Genomic DNA, 22,727 nt, shown 5'->3' on the forward strand with positions numbered 1-22,727 from the left:
TAAGTCTAACAGGGTCATTGCCAGGTTTTTAAGGGGAGGAGTGGTATGGCAGTGGCTAGCAATGTAACTAGCTAGCCCCTGGCTGGTTAATGTTCTGGACACTGCCATATTTGTTGTTTATTATTGACCATGTTACTTTATTCTGTGTTGTAACTGTGAACAGAACAGAGGATGGCTGTTGGTCATTTCCCCCTGTTAAGTTAGCTTGTTTCTGGTCAGAAAACAGTCTCTGCCATCTGAATAAAGCATGAGTGTCATCCCAGAATCCCCCTTGTCTCTGTCTCATCTTTTGAAATAAACCTTTCTGTGCAATACACAAATTGTAAGGAAAAAACATATGAGGCGTGTACATATGACAACACATTTTGTGATTAAAGGCAGAAACAACATCCTCTGTTGTATAAATAAAACACATAACATTACTAACTTAAACCACAACAAAATGTATGTTCAAAAAAAGAAAGAACTAAGACATTATCTAGTAATTTAAGGAGAACTAATTACAAATGTGTATGAATGCAATGGCATTTGTATCCTGTTACTTGAGTCTTTGCATCATGGTCCTTGTTATTAAGGCATAAAAGACTTTTTAAACATTTTATATAGCTTTTTATTCTTTGCAAACAGCAAAATATTACGTCTATTTTCAGTGATCAAAAAGTTCTAATAAACTTTTGTTTGAACTGCTGCTCACAGCACAGAGGTCTGGTACAAAATTCTGTGGTTCCACCAATGTGTTCCACCTGTTGAATTTAAAAGACGCTGAAGTTAGCTCCCGATTAGAAATTCTCGGTCCACCTTAAATCGGCTGGGTCTCAAACGTTTGACACTTGTTTATGACAGAACAGGTGCTGAGTTGCTTTTACCCGATTTAGATACATACTGTAGCGTTTTCAAAAACCCACTATATGATCCAACTGTCTATATGATCCAAACCGGGCACATGTAGACTGCATGTCAAAGCTGTATATAACAGATCTTCCTCTGACTAGTTCTTTTCACACCACAGACTACAGCTCAACTTGCATAGAAATCAGGTCGTGGCTTCTTCAACATCTCTTCTGACATATTCAGGGTGTAAAAAGTTTAATACCTTTTCATTTTGGGGAGAAATTCCAATCCATATTTTCACTTTTTTCAATTGGTCTGTATTGGATTACATAAACAGTTTTGACTGGGATTATTTGAAAACAATACAGTAATAATCAAGTCAAGCTTTTTCGGGGAGAAATCGCAATCCAATGTCCCCTTTTCAATAGGCTTATATTTGTATTGGTTTATATTGACAGTTTGGAGTGTTATTTGAAAACACTCCAATATGGTGCAGTAATCCTTCATTTCAGATGTACATTATTTCCTGTTCTAATACACACGTGATACAATGTTGATACCATTCAATTTTGGGGAGAAAAAAATTGCGTGACTCTTGGGCATCTGATCTTTCCATTTCATATGCAACTTCGTAGCCTAAATTAATAATATAAAGATTACCACATTACCACCGCAATTTCTCCTTTAAGTTTTAGCTCTCTTTTCGAAGCAAATTACAGCATTTGCAAAATCCAAAGGAAGACCGTGAAAGCATGAAGTCGTAAAACACAACCGATTTAAGGTGGATCTGGAATGTCAAATCGGGAGCTGCGAATCCGGAGCCGACTTCAGCGTCGTTGAATTTGCCAAGGTTTCCGTTGTCAAGGAAGCGCGTCGGTGGTTGCCAAGATGGCGGGGTTATTGCAATTACCGTTAGCCTACAGCTAAATTTTAGGTCCAGATGAACATTATCTGTTACAGAATTAGTTAGATTTATATCAGAAAAGATAGCTTGCAACCCTGCTCCAATAGGCTTGCCAATTAAACGTTTAAACTGTAGCCATCTAGCTAACTTTGGTGTACTCTTGCTAGTGGAGAGTGGACAATATGAAGCTAGAAAAGGTTAGCTAGCTAACTAACACTTAGCTAGCTTGCTGTACATTACTGTCTCGGTTAATCTGCTTCTTAAAATACTACAGCGTGCTGCTAACAGTATATACTAGGAGGCATGTGCTGTTGCTGAACGCAATTCAATGAAGGTTGTCGTCAACTCCGCGGACTTTTAAGGACTGCCCAATCCTGGGGATTCGACAGGATGCAAGTTCAGAAGGGCAGTTCTCATATGTATCCTTTGATGTTTGCGTTTCATCGGAGGTAAAACTCAAACCCTAGAAAACTAAGGAAAGTTATTCGCTGTCATTCCTTCAATTTTCGTGATTTTGTTTCGAAAGTATAAGCCATAGCTGAGTAACCTTATGGAGATATTTTTTGTGGCTAGTTGTCAGATTATTTAAAGCAAACCCATTAATGGAATTCTGTGAAAGAAATATGTGTGGGTCGTCATTATATGTCCGATTTTTAAGTAACGTTAACTTAGATATCTGTATCTTATCTAACGTCATGAAGTAGTAAGTCAGCTAGCGCACTGGCTTACTAGATTGTCTGTGGAAATGAGAGAGATAACGTTAGTTGTTTAAATATAGATATAGAAGTATCACGAGCTGTACCATCCCTACATCTAGTACATGGCAACAAATTAAAGCAAACGTTTATTTACAGAAATTGTATTAATAAAGCTGGCCTCGTATTTTATGTAACTGGAAAATGACTGCCAACAGTCATTGGCTAAATTACTTGCTTTTGGACCGTAAACTTTAGTACTATCAGATTATTATCAACACATTCTGTATGGCAGTGTAGCCTACTGTGAATTTGCGTGTAGTTGTTCCTGCACTTAAGATTCGACGCGTCGCGAGGATAGCTGCATATGTCTCCTTAGCTGGGCGTGATATCAGAAACATGAGGGCAGACTTCGATTTGATTTTGGAAGATGAGCATCACATATTAGTGGAGGAGCAGAAAACATGCCGTTCCAGGACCCGCAAGTTCTCCCTGGAAACAAATCGCCGCCGGAAGTAAGTTTCAGCTTCACCTTTATATTTGTTTATTTTTCCCAGTTACGTTGTGATGAGAAGAAAGTCAGAGTAGTATCGCAAAGGTGTCAGGTGGAGCGATGAAACATGTGATTTACCTACTTCTTTATGCGGGTAAAAGGGAAGTCATATCACCACTGTCTTGTCCGACGTCTAGTCGTTGGCCTTTGCCTTCACGTAAGGTGAAAGCTTATATTGCCGATTAAGGCAACACTGCAGACGGTCGGAAAGCTTTAAAAGACAGGAGCGAGATCCTGTTATTCAACACTGAACCTGTCTGCGGGACTTTGCCTGCTGGAAATAGAGCGATTAACCACTGTTTCTAATGCAGTATATTACAGCCTTTGTTGAGACCGCCAAACAGAAATGTTGAACAGTTCCTCCTGCGATTATGCGCGAATGGCCGACAAATCCACCTGGTAAATCTCCAGTAGCTAAGAACAGCGGTAAATGTAGGTCTTTCATTTTGAACATACTGTAGGCTTAATCTGAAAGTGTCTGGAAGCTTCTTTTTTTCTTTTCTTTTTTTTAAAGAAAAGCAGCCTCGCTCACCAAACAGACCTATATTAGATATGAGGCAACAGGTGTCAAAAGGTGGCGGAGACAGGACATTATCAGTGGGGTGGCCAATAGTCACTTTGGGCTGGCACAGAAATGTGAACATAATTTGTGTCCAACTAAAAAAATTTTAGGCACCTTCAACACATAACTGAAATATTTTTGGTACACTAAGGAATAGGCAGTATCACCCATCCATTCAAACATAAATCATACATAAACACACTGGTACAAACCCAGTTCCATCAACCCAGGCAGTGGTGGACTAGAAAAAATTCAGCGTATCTAATATGGAGGTATTTTTGTAGCAATAACCCCATATGGCCTGAGAATATTTTTTATGCTGTCTATGCCTATTACAGTGGACCCCGAAATAAATCCTTCTATCCACAGAGACGTATAGACTACAGACATTGTTCTGAGATATAAGGAATGAATGGAGCACATCATTCTTTTAGCGTTCACAAAAAACCATGCACCTGGATGGTTGTACATTATATATGACTTGATCCATCCATTTTCTAAACCGCTTACAGCTGGTCAGGGTCACAGCAGGCATTAGGTGAAAGGCAGAAATATACGTTGCACAGGTCACCAATCCATTTTACTCACACATTCACACACCAGAGACAGTTTAGGCTCTTCATTTAACCTAATCTACATGTCTTTGGACTGCTAGAGGAAACTGGAGTACCTGGAGGAAACCCACATGGACACAGAGTGACCATGCAAAGTACACACAGAAAAGCCTTCTGCCAGAGTTTGAACTCAGTAGCTTCTTGCTGTGATGCTAGTGACTGCACTGCCATGTCACCCAATGTGACTTGTCATTTCTGGTCAATAATAATAACAAGAATATGGCAATTTTCATGTAAGTTATTTGCAGCCCAAAGTATAGAAAACAAGACAAAAAACAAACACGATACAGTAAAAACCAATTTAAAAAATTGTAAAATAAATAGTAAATATGCAAAAATAAATAAATAAATACTGAAAGGATCAGAAATATATAAAAGCTTGGTCAATGAATAAAAACATGGTTAGAAATAATATCAGTGTAAAAACAACAAAACCAACAGAAATCAAGTGAAAACAAATGTAAAAAAGAATGTTTTCACTTTTGGTGTCTCTGATCTGTAGAGGCAGGCTGTTTCACAGACTAGAAATCATGAAAGTGAAAGAACACATCACCTGCATTTTTGTTGGTGCATTGGCAATTTGTAGCTATGTTCTCGCACATTTAATAAAGGTATTTTTACACGTGCATTGCTTTGGATTTACCATGATCCACTAAGACGAAATTGATACAGCAATAGAATCACATAGTGTGACCTTTTCCCCCTTTTTGGAAAACCTATTTTTTCACTCTTATGTAGATTTATGTCGTACTTACCCATGGTTTATGAGTAATGTATGTGCAATTGGAGATATCTCTCCAAGCTGGGAGGTTTGATATACTTGGGTGAGAGTTGAGGATGTGACAAATGAATTTGTTGAAAAGTCGACCTTCGGGAGAGGTCTTGTTTTTCTTCTGGCTTTTAAGCACAAGGTATGATATCCTCCCACTTAATTAGCTAATTCCACTTTGTGGGAATAGCAGGATTAAAAGTTTCCATTGAACATTTTGCTCTGTGTCAAACCAAATAAGTTTGCTAGTGTGGTATATTCAGGCTTTCGTGTGAAAAAACGCCCTTTACACAATCCTTTAAGACAGTGGTTTCCACACAGCGGGGTCAGTGTTTATTAGGGGGGTTGAGATGTGTCACCGGCCTGTGCTGCTCTATGCAGAGCTCTGGAGGAAAGGAGGAGGGAGGAGGACATTCGGGAGCAGAGGCTGAGGGAGGAGATCCTGCAGCAGCGCAGGCACGAGGTGCAGGATGTCACTGAACGCTTCCAGAGGGCTCATCTGCCCCCCTCCCAGAGGAAGAGACAAGGTCTCACGTTCCACTGCACTCCACCCCCCGTGGTGTGTGTGTGTGTGTGTGTTCTGACATGTGTGTCTCATTCATACAATGAGCAGACAATAATTACTCATATATTTAGCTCAATTTGTGTGTGTGTTTGTGTTAATTTCTTTGTTATTCATTCCAGTAGCAGGCATGAAGTATATTACACACATTTTATCTCTTGCAAAGCAGCCATAAAACGGTTCTGGTCACAACTCCTAGCCTTAATGAGCCGCAGTAAGAAAAGACGGTCAAAAATGAGTCAACAGATGGCACAGACTATAATTTTTGCACATGTTACTTATTTGAAAGGAAAATCAATTATATCTGAGTTAAAAGTTATTATTCCTGACAGTGTGTAACTTCATTCAGTAAATTTCAGCACAGTTGTGGTTAGTAAGTAAGATGTTGAAAGCATATGAATGAAATGAAACCCTCAAAGACTTTAGGTCAAATGTAATTAAATATGTAATGCTCACATTGTGACAGTTGCAAGTGGCATTTGGGCTAGCAGTTTCCCAGAACATGGCAGAATGTTAGAAAAATATTTCCATTGAATAGCAGGCAAAAAAAACTGCCTTAGATTGCGGTGTCCCTTCTTAGGAGAACACACATTGTATGCTTCTAAACAGTTGTATTTGCAGCTTCCAGAAGGGCTACTCCTCACCTAGAAGAGGCTCTATATCAGATTCAAGGCTCTTCCAACTCCTCTGCCCTACAATCCACATTCTTCCGAAGCCCCACCAGTAACAGGTAGTGGAGGCAGAATTTCACAGCTACATCAGGGATCTCAAACTCCAGTCCTGGAGTGACTCAGCTTGTGCTGATCTTTTGGTGTGTTTCAGTGTGTTTTAAGTCACTGCTTGGCTGAAGAGTCTACATACCTTTTTCCAAGCCTAAATTGGCATCTGATTGAAAATAAAAAGAAAGCACAAAAACTTTCTGATGCTGTGACCCTCCATGAGATTGAGACCCTTACCATTTATAAAGGGTGAGAAACCTCTAGCCACCATGTATGTTTTCCTTAGCTTTGAGTAAAAAAAAAATGTTGTGTTAGTTTTGCTTGTTTGCTGCTTCTGACATAGAAAATCATTTTTTGTTGTTAACTCACAATATAGCAAAACCAATGAGCACAGAATGGAGCCACACGACACAGTGTGTGTTCTGAAGTATAGCCAGTAGGTGGCATTATTACATTCCATTACATGACAGGCATTTAGCAGATGCTCTTATCCAGAATGACTTACACAACTTTTTACATGGCATTTACATTTAATTTATACAGATTTAGGTTACAAGACCAGCTCCTTACCCATTATACTATACTGCCGCCCGCATTATGACATCACTGAGCCAATGCTAATTAATTCCTTCGTCCTAAACATGTTGAAGGTAAAAAAGACAAAATCCCAGTTTAGGATGTGGTATTGTTTGCCAAAAAAACGTTCCTTATATGAGTTTTTTTTTTCTTTAAGTATGTGATGAACTAATTCAAGGTCCATAATCATAAGTGTCTCAGAACAGGAGGCTAGGATCAGTTTTGCCTTCCAGCTTATGATGGATAAGGTTAAGGTATGGACAGCAGAAACCTTATCCTAGGTCAGCACTCCTACTCTGAGACACTTAATGAATGCAGGTCCAGGTTTCTAAAGAATCATGACTCAGGTTTGTTTTTTGACCTGCCTGCAGACCTGTGTATAACCCAACTATTACCCTGGCATTGGTTTTCGCACAGGAGTTATGCTTCCTCACCCAGTTCCTCGGCAAGCTCAGCTGGATCCCGCTACCAGAAGCAGCTCTCGGCAGCAGTGGCCTACGCCAAGCTCATGCAGGAGAGGAGCGGGGCTGCGCTGAGGAACAGTCAGCTGCTGTTTCAGAATGAGCTGCAGGAGAAACAGCACCTTCTAGAGGAGCGGCAGATCAACAGCCTGCAGGTACTGTAGGCCTCACCTTACAGCATCCTGGCTCCCTCCCTCCTGGCTCCCTCCCTCTCTCATAATTGTTATAAAAACAGCTGGCCAAAACATACATTTCACTTGTTGAAGCCACAGGAAGGAAAATGGAATTTGAATGGCTTCTAGTGCCATAACTATCCATCAGAATGTTGTGATTATATCAGGAGTGTTTTGATGCAGTTCACATCTTGATATTTCCTCAGACATGAATTCAACGATAATGCCCCACTCAGGATTTTAAAACTGCACACTTAAGACCAGTTCAGATTAAAACTGCTTTACCAAGCCAGACAAAACTGGCGAGTGTACACTAAAAAATCAAAAAACGAACATGTTTCAGTGTAGCAGGGTACAGACTATCCAGTTTACATCAAAACATGAAAACAAAAGGGCCTAGCCTTATACGATTTTACAAACTTGATGGTTCCCACTGAACAGAATTCCTCTCAAAAATTCTCTATACTGTCTCATTTGCTAATGATTTTTTGATCTCATTCAGCCCCTACAGGTAGTTTGTGTGCCTAACCTATGATCTACACTCATTTTCTTCCTAAAGATCTGTGGGTGCTTACCACTTTTGAAAAACCATATTCTTTGTGATACACATTCTCGGTTAGGGGCAGTTTAGAACGTCAGTGGGCTTGACAGATAAAATGAGACGGAAACAATTTCCCTCAAAGGCTTTTTCCTTTTTTCTGAAATCAGAACCACTGTAACTCTTAATTTTGTGTAAGGCCGGAAGAAGATATGTCTGCTCAGAGGACAAGGTTTTAGATAACTTGGTTAACTTAACTGGAATGTCTCTCATTATAAGTGCAAAAAAAATATCCATAGATATATTTATGAGAACAACTGTGCTGGGGCTTCTAACAATTGGATTAAGTTATTACACATCAGAGTAAAAATACTTGACCTTGAGTTCACCCTGAGCTCCAGTCCAGGTTTGGTTTCTCTTTGTTATGATAGCACTGGTAACAATAACGCTATTAGTTCATGGGCTTATGGATGGCAATGTAGAATAATGGTTAGGGAACTGGGTCTCTGCTTACTGCCTACAATGTAATGTTAATTATTTGCCTAGGGTTAGGTTCGGGGCAGTTAATATTGAATTAATAGTTCCTAGTGAGTAATTATAGTCATTGTTAGACATTATAATTGCAGATTTGTTGCAAAATAATCATATTATCAAACAATTTGTTTCCAGGACTTTCAACGAGAAGTTGGTCAAATCGGCGAATCGGAGAGCCTGTCCAGTCTGGATAGTTTGGAAAACGAGGGCACCCACCACAAACCAGCAGTGAGCCTCGGATTCACGTCCTGTTCCTCATCAGAGAATTCCGAGGTCCTGAACTGCACCAGGCCCCAGTCCCCACGGAAACACTTCAACAGTCATAATAATTTGCACAGGCAACAGAACGGGGCTGTCACGGACTCTTGTCCCCCAACGCAGGATACGGAGGAGCCTGGAGAGTACGATAAGACCACACTGGCCAGAGGGGAGCCAATCACAGAGAGACAGAAACCAGCCCCTGTTCCAAGTCATCAAGCCACACCCACCCAAAGAGCAATAGGGGATAATGTAGTCCACCCAGCATTCCTGGGTGAACCCGAGAAGGCCCCCGCAGGCACGCCCTGGAAAGCATGGGGTAGCCCGGACCCCATGCCCCCTGAATTCTCATGGCCGACTCAAGGGGACGTCTATGAACAGATGAGAACTCAAACGGACAGGTTTAGAAACCACACAGAAGCCACTCAGGTTGTATTGCCCTCCAGCTTGTGCAGTGATAGAGAGGTCTCTGGCTACAGCTCTGAAGATCCCAGTGCTATACCAAGTGCTGTGAGCCAGACAAGCACAGATCAGGAGGCTTCTGTCACCAAATCCATTGAAAGGATGAGTCACCTGCATAAGATTGATCTGGCCTGCAATGCTAAGACTAGCTGCGATAAGGATGACTGTGAGACCAGAAACACCCTGACCAAGCCTTCAGACCCTTGTGATCTAACCTCTAAGAGGTCTCTCATAAAGGTGAACCAAGGTCATGAGCATGAGGCGCCAACTAGAGTAGCCTTAGCTTACACTTCCAGTTCAGCCTCCAAGGCTGATAGCGCAAAATCTGTTAAAGGGATACTCAAAAAAGAATCAAAATATGCAACCACGTGCCACACCAAGCTAACCTTTTCCCCGGCTGACTGTGCTATAACCAACCACTTCTCGGTGTCCGTCAAGGACAGTGTGGAGGTGGTGAAGCAGAGGGAGAGAGATGTGGAGGTTGGGAAGGGCGTGAAGAAGAAACTGCGCTGGTTTGATGAAGTGTGCTACCACGAGGAGGAGGATGAGAGCAAGCCACTCCAGGATGTGCAGGAACCGGGCAAGCCCTCATTCCCTCCTCAGGGTAAAAGTGTCTCAGTGGGACACCAGGAGGGTCCAGTCCAGGCCTTGGGTTTGGGGAAGACAACCCCAGCCCCACAGGTGGTGACGCCCGTGACCCCTGCAACCCCTGTGGGTCATCACTTGACAAAACAGGCCTGGGGGTATGGTAAGGGTCCAGAGCGGGAAAGAGGTGAGGAGGCCCGTCCGGAGCGTGGGACCCCACGCAGGGGTCGACCCAGGGGCCCCCGGAGGGTGCGCTCTGCCAGGACCCGGCCTGGCCCCACCCCACCCAGAATCAGGAAGGGCGTGGCAGTGAGGCCACAGTCAGCCTTCGAGGCCAGCCAGGTGCACAAGGGCACCCAGGGGAGGATCATCATGCCGCGCCCTCCGCCTAGATCCACTTCCCCTGATGGCAGGCCAGCCCTGGATTCGAGCACTGTGGATGAGGGGAGGGCACCAAGTGCTGCCAAAAGTATGCTTGGTGATGTCCATGGAAGGGTGGGTCCTCCAGCAGAGCAGAGAGATGCCCCCGAAGGCTACGCCCTTCCCCTGGGTAACTCCATCCTCACAACTACTGGGGGAGTGACCATCACTCCCTTCCCACCCTCGTACACCCTCTCCACCTATGAAACCATCAGCAAGGCCACCTATGCTGTGGGCAATGGCCAACAGGATGCCTTGGGAGGAGCAAGCAGACGAGGGCCGCTGTATGTAGAGCGTGGCCTCAATCTGGCACAGACTCCCACTGATGAGGAGATCTCCCAGCTGTGGCATGGAGTCCGCTGTGCCTTAGCACCAAAAGATGGTAATAAAATCTTTTGTTGTGTTATCACATTTTCCCATAAAACTCTACAGAGATTTTCTAATTACTATGTTCAAATTATTTATGCTCAGGGATAACAGTAATGTAAAGCACTGACTTCTTTCCAGAGAACAACCCAAGATGTAATTTAATACACATCAGTCAAATGTATTTTCCCCTCACTCCTCCCTGCCAACATTTTTAATATCTGCAGTGCAGACTAAACAACTTTGATGGGGAACATACAGTCCACGAGTACAATGTGGACTGTATGTTCCTGTTTAATTAATCATATTTTCCTCATGCAAATGGGCCAGCACAAATGTTTCCTTTGACTGAAAATCTACAGAAATCTTAACGGCACACTGTGTGTGTGTGAGCTCCAACACCGTAACTCTGTTTGGGGATATTTTTCCTAGCATCTTTTCTGAAGCTTTTAAAGCTGTTTCAGTAGGTTCTGCTTTCACAGGCTCTGTCTGCTACTAAATGCCACATCCAGCCATGCACTTGGCATCACAAAGAGAATACTCAAATATGAAATAAATATATTTCCTTTTTCCTAGGATCACTTTGTGTATTTTTTTTATTGAGGTGAGAGAAAGTGCCTTTATTTTTTGCGAGAGTAAAAATGGCAATGTGCATTAAATGAGGAACAGACCGTTGTCACAATGTTTTTTTTTTTTCTTTTTTTGTATTAACTTAGGTGAACCTCGAACCCTTTCTGCTTCTAATGGCCTGTTATCTGGGCCTTCCCAGGCCCGTGCCAACCTGTCCCATGTCACCATTGACGGTGGCAGCCTGATCAGTGGCATCAAAGCGGTGACAAGGATGGGGGGGTTTTTTGTCACCACTTCCAACGGTAAGGCTAACATGTAATTCTGCAGCCATTTTAAACTGCTGTAGCGCCCGGATTCAGCTAAATACACAAGTCAGTAATTACATAGCATTACATTAACTGAGCAGAGGGACTTACAACTAAAAAGAAAGTACTCCTGGGTGTCATTTCAAATTCACCGTTTCAGAAATTTGTTATGTGAATATGCCTATGCAGAAACACCCTAACCACTCTGGGGCCAGGGTTGCCAGTCCCGCAGACCTAGGGAATGTACTCCATTTGTCTTAATTTGCAGCCACGAAGAGTACGGTTAGAAGGAAACAGAGTGCAGACAGTACTGGGACAAAGCACAGAGCACTTTTGGAGCAGAGGCGGGTGAACTCTGGGTCAGGAATGAGGAAACCACCACTCCCCAGTCAGGTACACATTCTCACACCTGCACACCCACAGCAGGGCTGTTCATTTGAGGGCCTGGGAGACAAATGCAGCCCACCAGTGTTGAACACTTGGCCCTTTGATCATTGAGGAGAAGAAAAGGGTATTATTCAGATGTAGAACAGGACATAGTCTCAATATTTTATACAACTGCACAGTATCAGCATCTCTCCCACTAACAACAGATGGCCATTTTCAATCATTGTCATTGATCGATTAATGGAAGGATTTAATCAATTTAATTGATCAATTCAAACATTCTGTTTTTAGAATGTATAGCGTAATAGGCTGTAAATGCATGCATTAACAGGCCGAACCACAGCAAAAACAATAAAATTCAATAAGCTCTTAGGCTTTTGCCCATGACATGCTGTTAATAAGCAGATGGGTACACAGTGCATTTACTGGTGTCTCAAAGTCAGTAAAAGTACAGCTCACATTACTGATGAATTTATTGAAAATGTCAAAATATGGTACAAAGCCTCTGTAAAACAAAATAGCCAATAATATCTTAATTTGGAGACAAAGCATATCATTTTTCATTAGCACCACTGATTCATTACAATATTAATTGGCCAATAACGTGCCAATACTTTTCACAAATGGGAAAAAATAATAAAATGTCAACTTACAAAAATAGACATGCACTTCCACCCAAAGAAAGCCCAGTCGACATCCGTGACATAGAGGTAGCCGCATCTCTTCTTGATCGATGGGTAAGTATTATGTATTCAAACGGATCTAATAGGACTTCACAAAATACCCTGCTGATTTCAGACTGCTTGCAGTCGAGTTGTGACAGCCTAGACAGTGTTTTTGTCACTAGAGTGATTTAGCTAGAAATCCTTTTTAGTCTTTCCTTGTTCCATTACAGTTCCATTTTCTATGTTGTTGTTTGGATGTATATTTGGCATTTTAGCAGTTCGTAAGTAGTTAGTAGCTAGTTAGTAGTATAGGTTTCACTTGTCCATGGCTGTCAGAGCACTACCAAGTTACACACAAATTACATTGTTAATTACACCGTTCAGCTAGCTAAGGTTAGTGTACTTTTCATGGTCATGGCTCATGATTTAGTTGACGTGATTCCTTACCAGGGCATTAAATAAGATAGAAGATGACACCGTTGGATCATCTGGAGTCCTATTCAGATTATTTTGCCAAAATACCTTTGTTGATCTTTAGGAAAGGGCGATTCAAAGTAATTTGCTGACATTAGCATAAAAGAGCAATTACAGCTAACTTGATCTACGGTCCCTGTCCCTATTCAGAACAGTGACAGACACAGGACTTTTTTCTACTTCTTTTTGATAGGCAAGGGATTGTTCTCCCCCTCGCTGGCTCCTACAATGTGCCTATGAGGCATTACCGACTGGTTATATCGCCTCTACTTCCTCCCTCTTCTCTTCAGTGCTCTCACTTTCAACCCCAATTCGCATCTTTTAAAATTGTGAAGTTGGCAGAGATGGGCCAAAAGCTGATGTTGCTGTACACTTTTTGAAAGGATCTATTTAATTGACACGCATACAGGATACATCTTATGCTTAAACTGTTTTATAAATTGATCCATGTCCGTTATTGAAAAGAATATGTTCTCCAGGAAGAATTGGTTGAAAATCCTCCTCTACTATAGTCCTAATGGGGGGTTCAGGGACCACTGGTGGATTATGACTGGGGTTGAAAAGTTAGACAAGGTACTGTGCGTGGACTACTGTGCTATTTACAGTGTACGTAGCAGTTATTTTGACATGTTAAAAAGCATTTCAATTTTGTATTTGGAAGCATTGTGTCAAAGGATACGTTTTCAGAGAGGGTGGGTCACAGAAAATATATTTGTTACAACCATCATAGAATTGCTCCCTCCAACTTCCACCACTGGCAGCTTCAACCAATCAGAGGAGATCGAGAGATGCATTTGTATTGGTACAGAAACAAAAACCAGTTAATGTTCTTGTCAAATATATGCAAATAGATTGCTAATTATATCAAGTATTCCAGTAAAAATATGTGCTCGTTAACTTGTGAGATTTAAATAACTGGTCATTAGATGGTGCATTATAGCCAATACCTACTATATACTGCCTTCTGTCTAGGCACATCTTCTAGTGTTCAAAACATCCCTTCTCATGTAGGAGTTGAGAAGTGCTTTTCTTTTTTAACTGGAAAACTGGTGAGGTGCTGTGTTTTTATTAACCATTTTTGACAAGCAGAATTGTAATTTTGGATTAGAACCATAATTTGAACTTTCAACATTCAACAACTTTGACTTTGAATCTATTGACTGTGGCCTATTTTACATTCTGATAAATCAGTATTCCCTGAATTATATCAGAAACAGCAGAAATGTTTACTCGCTGTGAGGGCAAGAAGAGACGAAGAGTTTGATTTTGGGCACTTGAGCAAGGTAGTGATGACTAGACAGGTGGGCTGCTCCCCTTTCTGTGGCGCAAGATTGGCTCAGTAGCCCAACAGAAAGCACCCTGAACCAGAACTTCACAGTTTTGCTTGGTTCTGGTTCTGTCAGTGGAAAAGGGGATGTGATGTGATGAGAAGTATCATCAGTGTTGACCCATCCTGCTTTCAGAGAATCCTCAGTGTTTACTTTGCTGAAATAGCATAAAAAATAAAATACAACAAAAATGCAAAATAACACCAAGTTTATGTAAACCATAAAAGGGAGATTTAATCATGTCTTCAGTATCTTCTATAGTATACCCTTAATTACATGAACTGTGCAGCCAATGCCCTTAGACAATCGATCTTAACTTTTTAACCCTGTATTGCTGGGTGGCTGATGAACATCATTAATAATCTTGTTCACACTGTTTGGTTGTGCGACCTATATTTCAGTGCCCCCACCCTTTTCCTCTCACAAGTTTCAAGGTCAAGGGACTGCCATCATGTCTCGCCTGTAGTTTCCAGGTTTTAGCACACTTGCGATATACATTACAGCTGGCAGTCTGGCTGACTTCTGTGCTGGAGTACCTTCTCTGACCTCCAGTGTTCTGCTGAGACTCCTCAGCCACCCTAGCTTAAACTGCACCCTGACCAGTTTATAACATATTTTCTTCCATGAATCCTTGATGTGGCAGCTTGTAATTTTCACTTGAGCTTGAAAATTCAGTTAAGTTCCGGTTCAGTTCAGGTCCTTATTTTGTCAGTTTATATTGGGCTTGGTTTGGGTCGGGCCCTTTGAATTTTGAACACAAACCACAAAAAGCAAAGGATGCCTCAGAGTTAGTAGTGAAGTAGGCCATCAGCCTACTGTGAAACATTACATTACATTTATTTGGCAGACACTATTATCCAAAGCGACTTACAATAAGTGCATACAAAAGGTCATTGGAACAACCACAGAACACAGATCCGATACAATACTCAATACACAATACTCATTTTGTACAGTTATTCATAGCCATGAACACATTTAGTCCAGTTCACATGGTGAACATTACTATGGCCTAACGTATGCTAAGTCAAACTGAGTACCCAGATGTTTCCAACTTTCGGGAGACAAATAAGCACGCCACCTGACTATCAAAAACAAATTTGAACAAGCGGGGAGTGATTGCAGATCTGAATGGGAAGGGGCGGCGGGTTTGTTGAATAGCTAAATTAATAAGCTAGCTAGAGTCCTTGAACAATACTAACCATAAATGTGAAACAAACAGGTAGGCTACATTTCTAAACGAACAAACAGATTTTTTTTTTAAAACAAGCCAAAAAACAGCAATCTGTGGCTTCCAGTTTTTTCCAAGTGAATTCATAAAAAACAAGCCCAAAATCAGGTAGGCTGTTATGAGCGAAATTCTGCTGATGCCCTGCTTAAATAGGCCTACAGTAGCTGTAAAACAGGAACATTGTTACACCATGCGGTACACTGCATAGGAATATCGCCGTACACCATCCTCTGATCCATCTTCTCTAGGCTATTGGCGCATAAATGCTGGTTCAAATCAGGTCAGGCTTTCAAAATGCTACAGCACTCGGGCTTCGGCTGAAAAGAATGCGGACTCATGCCAGGTCGGGCTGAAATTTATGAGCCTGTTTTTTTTTGTATGAGGGACAATAGTTGTTGTAATGTAGTGAAATAAAAGAGCCTTCTGTTTAAAAAGTTCTTGTTCGTTCTCTTGCTTCATGTTTATCAGTAAGCAATCTGCCTATTTAGTGTTATATTACTATAATAGATTGCAATTGAAATAACACTGGAATGTTACTGTACGGACCTCCCATTTGCTGGTTATTATATGTTTATTTATTTTACTTTAGGAATTGTATGAGCCAAAGTAGAAAACAACTGCATACATGGATGTGGCAGTGTGTATTTTTAAGATACGCCGTGTAATATATTTTAATTCTATATTGTTTTTATTTTGGATTTCTTATTTAGTGAGCCTCCATTGTGAATAAGCTCATATTCAAGAAGAAGTTTGTCCAGTGGACTTTTTTTTTCTGTTTTCACATTTTTTATAATTTTATTATTAAATATTATACTTTTCAGGTATTTAGTTTAACAAGGTAGCTGCAAATACATTAGGTTCTGTATTGGTTTAGGCTGCATAGCCTGGTCATTGGACTATTTGTACCATATGTGTTGTTTCTTGTTTTTTCCTACTCAGACCACTGTGCAGATAAGTCCATTGGGCAGTAAAGCTGACCAGATAGCAGGTGCACTTCAAGATGAAGGTACACGAACATGTGTGTATATGTGTTTGTGGGACAATGCATACATGTGTGACAAATTAGTTTGACTAGAAATTTATGTCTTGCTTCTCAGTAATGAACTTTAAAGGTCTGAATCATAAGGGTAAAGAACAGGGAGGGGCCTAGTGGAAAAAATATACATACAGTAACTTAGGGTGCTTCAAGGCATGCTGTGCTGGATTTCTTTTTGTGTTTGCAATAAAAAATGTTTCTCAACCCTGCCTACACTCCCAAAATGATGGAGCGCCATTAAAACAAATATTTTGCTCAGGCTAGCTATGTTGGTAAGCTTTTTAACATTGTATTGCATGTTTCTTTCAAAAATACAGCAATAGCTGCATTCATACCAGTTAAGCTGTCACAAGTGTGCCAAAATGCTCCACTGACATCTGATAGCAAAAACTCCCATTTCGCATTTTGCTTCGCAAGTTACGAAGTAGCTAGCTTTTGCTTAGTGGTGATGGAACAGACCCATGCTAGCCACTGCTAGAATAGCACCAGTGGGTTTCAGTCTCTAGCCTGCATGGTGAAATTATTTATAAACACATATATGCACAAACACATCAATTCATTGTCTCTCTGACCAAGGATATTGATCAGTTCTAGTTGAACTGCAGTCGTATCCGGAAAGAAATACCTGACGTATATGAGGTAGTAGGACTTTCCGACTGGTGGACTTCCTTGTTACCTAGCTAACAATAGCAAGCTAGCCCATATGAGCCAAGAAAAGTGGATTGGAATCTTACTCTCCAGCCTTAAATTGTTACTTTGTAAAATATAGGACCCACAGCAAATTTTCGGGCCATCATGGCCAGCCAGCTAACATTGGCAAAGATAACTGAATTCAGTTAGCTAATAACAGTAGCTGCCTAACCTGAACGCAGACCAGCCACATGGACAGTTTTGCAAGTTTGCCACCAAGGCCACCCTATCTCTCTAGGTCTAACCCTGTTGAAAACAGACCTCTCACTGTAGCCAGTTAATACGTGTTTCCTCTTCTTTTCCTCTTTCTATTGGTCACATGCTTTTCAGATACAGCCCACAAAGAAAAAGGATAATGGCCAGAAATGTCCCAAACACTTTTTAGAATGACAAATACAGACAGACTAGCAAGGACTGGGCACACAGACACAGATTTCCCGTGCATCGTAGTAAGGACTGAGCATGGTTGTTTTATAATATTTTCAAGGTGAAAATCCTGAATAGTATGCCTTTAAACTTGGAGGAAATTAACATTTTGATTAAACATTTTTGATATTCCATTTTTGTCAGGGTAATCTAGAAAATATCATTGAGACCCAGGTTCTTTTGGTGTCTTCATTTGATTTGGCCTGCTAATGCAACTTTCTCTTTGATCAACGATTTGCATCTCTTCTTCATTTTCGTACATTTTTTTTTCAGATACCAGTGTTGAGAGTAAAGTTTAATTTCAGTTCAGTCGTTTCAGGAAAAGAATTAGAAAAAATGGTTTCTAATTGATTCTTATTTACAATGTATAATTCTAATTGCCCCCCAACTTTGTTGTGTGCATTGAGATGCTTGATACTGTTGTGTCTCCAAGCTATGACAGTTTCTGAAAGCACAGCCCAGTTCCTGCTGGCAGAGAACCTGGCAGATAGCTCTGCGACGGATGAAGACATCCTGGCCGCCATGGAGACGGCACACGCACAGGTGCAGCAGACCGTACCGCAACAGCGCCCCCAGCCGCTGGGCCCGAGCATGAGCGCCCTATCTCTGGAGGAGCAGAGACTGCTGCTGTCCCTGGACCACCTCAACTACAGGCTGCAGTGTGAGAGCACCACACACATGCACTGGAGCGTACATGCTAGGGCTGTCTGAATAAAGAAAATCTTGGTCGACTAACTGCCAGTTTTTTCAACTAAGAATCGGTTAGCATTTTTTTCCTCCGTATTTAAAGACATCCAATTAATTTACATTAATTCCATTGTATTTACTGTTGTTGTCTTTTCCTTTTGATGCAGTTTATGAAGGTTTACACTAGAGAGACAGCTCAGAAACCGAAAATATGCCAAAGCATTTGGAATGTCACCACGCTGATTCTGTCCATACTGACCTGCGGGATTTAGGATATGTAAAATTGACTGCCTTATCATTTGAGTACTAAGCCAAACCATAAAATAGATTTCTAATAATGCATTTTCTGATAGGAATCTAATAATTTGTTTTCTAGTTTATTGTTTATAAACTATTTATTTATTCATGTTTTCATACTGTTTAGTCATGTCCTAGTGCAAGCTGTGTCAAAAGTTTTTTTTTTTCTTTTATGAATTGCAACTGCAACAAGTTGAATGGTAATTAAAACTGCTTGTATTCCCCAGAACAATAAATATGCCATCGCCATAAAAAGGCTTTTAAAAGCCCATTCTTCAGAACCAGATATACTACTAATATCGCCATAAAATAACATAAATAACTAAAAAAGGCCTGTTTGTGTGGAAAGAGAATAATAAATGAACGTCAGCACAGGCCATATCATCAATGCAGGTCTAAATAAATAAAGAAAAACATTCATAAATGTTGAGGCAATAAATTGCTTTTAGACTTGCTAAAAACAATAATTGCAGTAATCCAAACATTGGCATTAGGCTATTCTATAGACCAAGCTAGCTACATCTACTTACTCAGAACAGCAGGTTGCATTAAAAAAAAATAACTGCGGTTGTTTGACAAAAAGAATCTTAGTCAGACGAGCGTTTCGACTATACAGTCAACTGACTGACAAAATGTAGTCAGCGCTAGTACACACACGCGCACATGCACATACTTTATATAATTATCTTTCACTTCTTATTGTCATTGGAGGTTTATTTTATATTCCTGACAACAGAATTTGAATAAGTATAATTCTTGCTATTGTTTCTCAAAGGTAATGGCAGAGCTGCATAGTCTGAATCACACCAACGCATTCTCTCTGTATGACCTATACAGTATATGTACAAAACCTTGTCAGTTTCTCTTTTGAAAACAGCAGTTTCATCTGACTGTAGACATCTCATTATAATCTGGCTAATTTCTCTAGGAAACACTGGCCAGACAGAAGTACTAGGCTGTGGGCTGAACTAAGCTCTTTCCTAGTTAGAACTTGTTCTTTGCATGCTTTTCCTGAAGTGGGGCGACATAGCTCAGGAGGTAAGACCGATTGTCTGGCAGTCGGAGGGTTGCTCGTTCAAACCCCGCCCTGGGCGTGTCGAAGTGTCCTTGAGCAAGACACCTAACCCCTAACCTCTAACTGCTCTGGCGAATGAGAGGCATCAATTGTAAAGCGCTATATAAATGCAGTCCATTTGAAGTAAGGCGTAACGAGCGTGCACTTTTACTGATTATAAAACAAGTTGTTGTTGATGTTAAAGATGGGGATAGCAGAGATGTTTCAGGGAAATTGAGAGATTTAAATAACTGCTTTCTGATGTCCTGCAGGTGTACAGGAGGCTGCAGCAGGAAATGCTTCTGTTCCCAATGTCCTGCAGGTCACCGCTCCTACTGTGAGTATTCCAGAGGGAACATTGGGCTATTCCAGACGTAGATCAATGACTTCATTTAAAATACTTCAGCCCATTAGATATCAGTACAAAAATATTATTTTAAAATCTTTTAAAATAAAAGATCACTGATTTTTTATTTTAAAAGAAAAATCGATTTTAACCTGCATTTAATGCTAAATTCTTCTTTCATTGATAGTATAGACAATTCGGGGACCTGCAGCAGTGTTCCTGAATTTTTAGCAGCAGATGTAAAATTAACCTCTTCACGCAAGCCCCCTAGTGGCTAGGACACCGGCGTCCTAAGATTCCTGAACTCGACAATTCAGTGCTTCTGCTACTGGAAACTATAAACACTGTTATAGCTTTATTGGTGGATCATATACAACAGCTATGCCGAATATGGAGTCTCTAAGTGCCACCATTGTCGCGTTGGTCATCCATTTAACAAGCACCCAATCTCTGCAGCCTCATCTGCAACTATACCTCCCAAGCATGAGGCACTGGACAATAGAATCAATCTGAAAGTTCATAAAAATATTCAGTCCCCACCAAAAATTAGTATTTTGTCATGACAACAGGGTAAAGTCAACAATAGCCCGTTGGTATGCCAATATAGCAGTGAATAACACTGCTCCTGAATAGCAAAATAAACGAGGAATTCTTGTGTATATATGTGATGTCATTCTATCAATATCTGTGGCTAAATATGGAATAAATATGCAATCTTGCCATTGGTTTTACACATAGTGATGTTCCTGTCAAGATTTGCTGGTCATTTATTGTCCTGAACAATCTGTTTGAGAAATAAATATGCAAATAGAAAGCGGAGTTAGGCATTTACAAACACACGAAAGCCCCACTTGCTGATTATGTCCTTTTAACTATTTTCAGTTCATTCTGGTTTGATTGAGAACTTTTGTATCCAGGAGAGGAAGGTATAAGCTTTCCAACGGTATATGGCACATCTCATATCAAACTGGTAACATAAATAGTATCTGTACCACAGTGTCACACTTTTTTTTACATTATATTTCAGTGTGATTTATGTTTTATCTAAAACCATCATAAAGGTCCAATTTATATGCTTTATAATGGACAAAAAGCATTTTATTCATTTTCGGAGAGGTTTTGGATTAGACCCCTATACTGATGAAAATAGATAGTAATTCCCATTTGAAAATGATGTGAGTTTCATGGGTCAAAACTGTTGATTTGTAGTGAAATATATGATTATGTTATGATATACAGTAACGCATAATTTAGACATTTTGGATAGAGACAATAAAGGACATGAGGACACACTGTTTACATTTTTCTTCATAGATCTTTTGTAGTTCTGCATATCACCCTCAGATTTTGTACACCTATGGTCAAGGAGTGTATGGTTCAGGACATGTAGGTGGCGGACCTATGTTTTATATATGTGATCTCTCTGTATTTAATTTAAAACTAAAGGAGAACAACTTCATTTTTGCCAAGATAATTGCATTTGTGGAACTTAATTTCTACCTAAATTATGAATATAAACTGATCTATTGTTAGTATTGGAAATGTTGCAAGTGTCTTGCTTCATCTAGGCCATTTTCCTGTGCGCAAAGCCTCTGTGATGCTCACATCTGGAGTTATAAAGTCATAAATATAACGCTACCTAAATGGGTGAGGATTAGCTAGATTTGGCACCTGCAAGAAGGGGTTAAAGCATATATTTGACCAAGATCAGGGTGATCCCAACCTCAGTTCAGTTTGGGGCTGTTTCTTCATCGTGGGACATTTTTGAGCCACCCATTTTCACCCCCAACAGAACCTGTTGTTCCAGCTGGGGGAGGGGCAGGCCATGGCCCAGCGGCGCTACCGCGCCAACTCTGCGGACAGCCGCTCCCGCTTGGAGAGGCGATACTGACTGGACATCCCACTGCACCTGTCTCTCCTCCCCTCTCCCAGAACCCACATTACCTCCTTTCCTATCACCAAGCACTTTAATCTTGTACTCTCTGCTGCTTATTAAAACAAACTGTTGACTTCCACCTTTTTTAGGACGTAAACATTTGAAGAAATGTGATATGTTGCTGAAGGCATTCCAGCCTTGCCAGTGGAAGTCAGTGGTGCTACTGTACTGTAAATGAGATTATATGGATTTTTTTGTTCATCCATATTACATTTTATCAGCTTATATACTGGATGTAGATTTTTTTGCAGTACACCATAATAGTTGTCAAGCATTCTAACTTAAGAATAAATACTGTAACAGAATAAACATATTTTTATATTTAGATGTATTTTCTGAGTTGTTTTTATAAGTACATGTATATCCATATAATTACAGTGTGCAGTTTTATCATTTAAAAATGACACAGAATAAGCTCTACAGAAAGCTCTCCTATACCTGCATTAAGGAAGCAATTGAACACCTGACTTAACAGAAACACCTGTGGAGCCATTTGTCCCAAACATTAATGGTGCCCTGAAATGGGGAGACTATGGAAGTAAAGTTCTGTCATTTCTATGTGGTGAAACCAAAATGCATAAAAATACCCTTTAATAAAAGCTGGAATTAGCACCTCACCCTGGATGGTCTCACCATTGTGGCAAACCCCAACTATTGACCGGGTCCCCTCCCCGCCGCCACCCAGGATGCCAGCTCTGTATTCTTAAGGACTG

The 22,727-nt window shown here is 40.7% G+C and overlaps 1 protein-coding gene across 3 annotated transcripts; it reads left to right on the forward strand.

Annotated features, from left to right (window-relative positions):
- Positions 1 to 1,612: 1,612 nt before the first annotated feature.
- Positions 1,613 to 22,343, forward strand: LOC118235585 (centrosomal protein of 126 kDa-like). Of its 3 annotated transcripts, XM_035433063.1 has the most exons (12): positions 1,613 to 2,154; positions 2,826 to 2,945; positions 5,310 to 5,455; positions 6,112 to 6,220; positions 7,203 to 7,401; positions 8,627 to 10,598; positions 11,299 to 11,454; positions 11,726 to 11,850; positions 16,482 to 16,548; positions 18,128 to 18,355; positions 20,005 to 20,069; positions 21,871 to 22,343. In XM_035433063.1, the coding sequence occupies exons 1-12, from the start codon at positions 2,126 to 2,128 to the stop codon at positions 21,967 to 21,969; spliced, it is 3,315 nt and encodes a 1,104-aa protein (XP_035288954.1). In that variant the 5' UTR covers positions 1,613 to 2,125; the 3' UTR covers positions 21,970 to 22,343. The 3 variants fall into 3 exon arrangements, with proteins under 3 accessions (XP_035288954.1, XP_035288955.1, XP_035288956.1); XM_035433064.1 differs by lacking the exons at positions 1,613 to 2,154; positions 2,826 to 2,945 and having other exon boundaries at positions 5,422 to 5,487; XM_035433065.1 differs by lacking the exons at positions 1,613 to 2,154; positions 2,826 to 2,945; positions 5,310 to 5,455; positions 6,112 to 6,220 and adding an exon at positions 6,343 to 6,458.
- The last annotated feature ends 384 nt before the right edge of the window (positions 22,344 to 22,727 follow it).

Source organism: Anguilla anguilla, chromosome 9 (genome assembly GCF_013347855.1).
Source record: "Anguilla anguilla isolate fAngAng1 chromosome 9, fAngAng1.pri, whole genome shotgun sequence".
In the NCBI taxonomy this organism is placed as follows: domain Eukaryota; kingdom Metazoa; phylum Chordata; class Actinopteri; order Anguilliformes; family Anguillidae; genus Anguilla; species Anguilla anguilla.

What these genes read in the sequence shown, in the direction of transcription:
- LOC118235585 (XM_035433063.1), top strand. Translation starts at nt 2,126, where the DNA reads ATGCAAGTTCAGAAGGGCAGTTCTCATAT. An exon ending in GAAACAAATCGCCGCCGGAA is followed by an intron (nt 2,946 to 5,309) that starts GTAAGTTTCAGC and finishes TGCTCTATGCAG; the next exon opens with AGCTCTGGAGGAAAGGAGGA. An exon ending in AGGTGCACTTCAAGATGAAG is followed by an intron (nt 16,549 to 18,127) that starts GTACACGAACAT and finishes TGTGTCTCCAAG; the next exon opens with CTATGACAGTTTCTGAAAGC.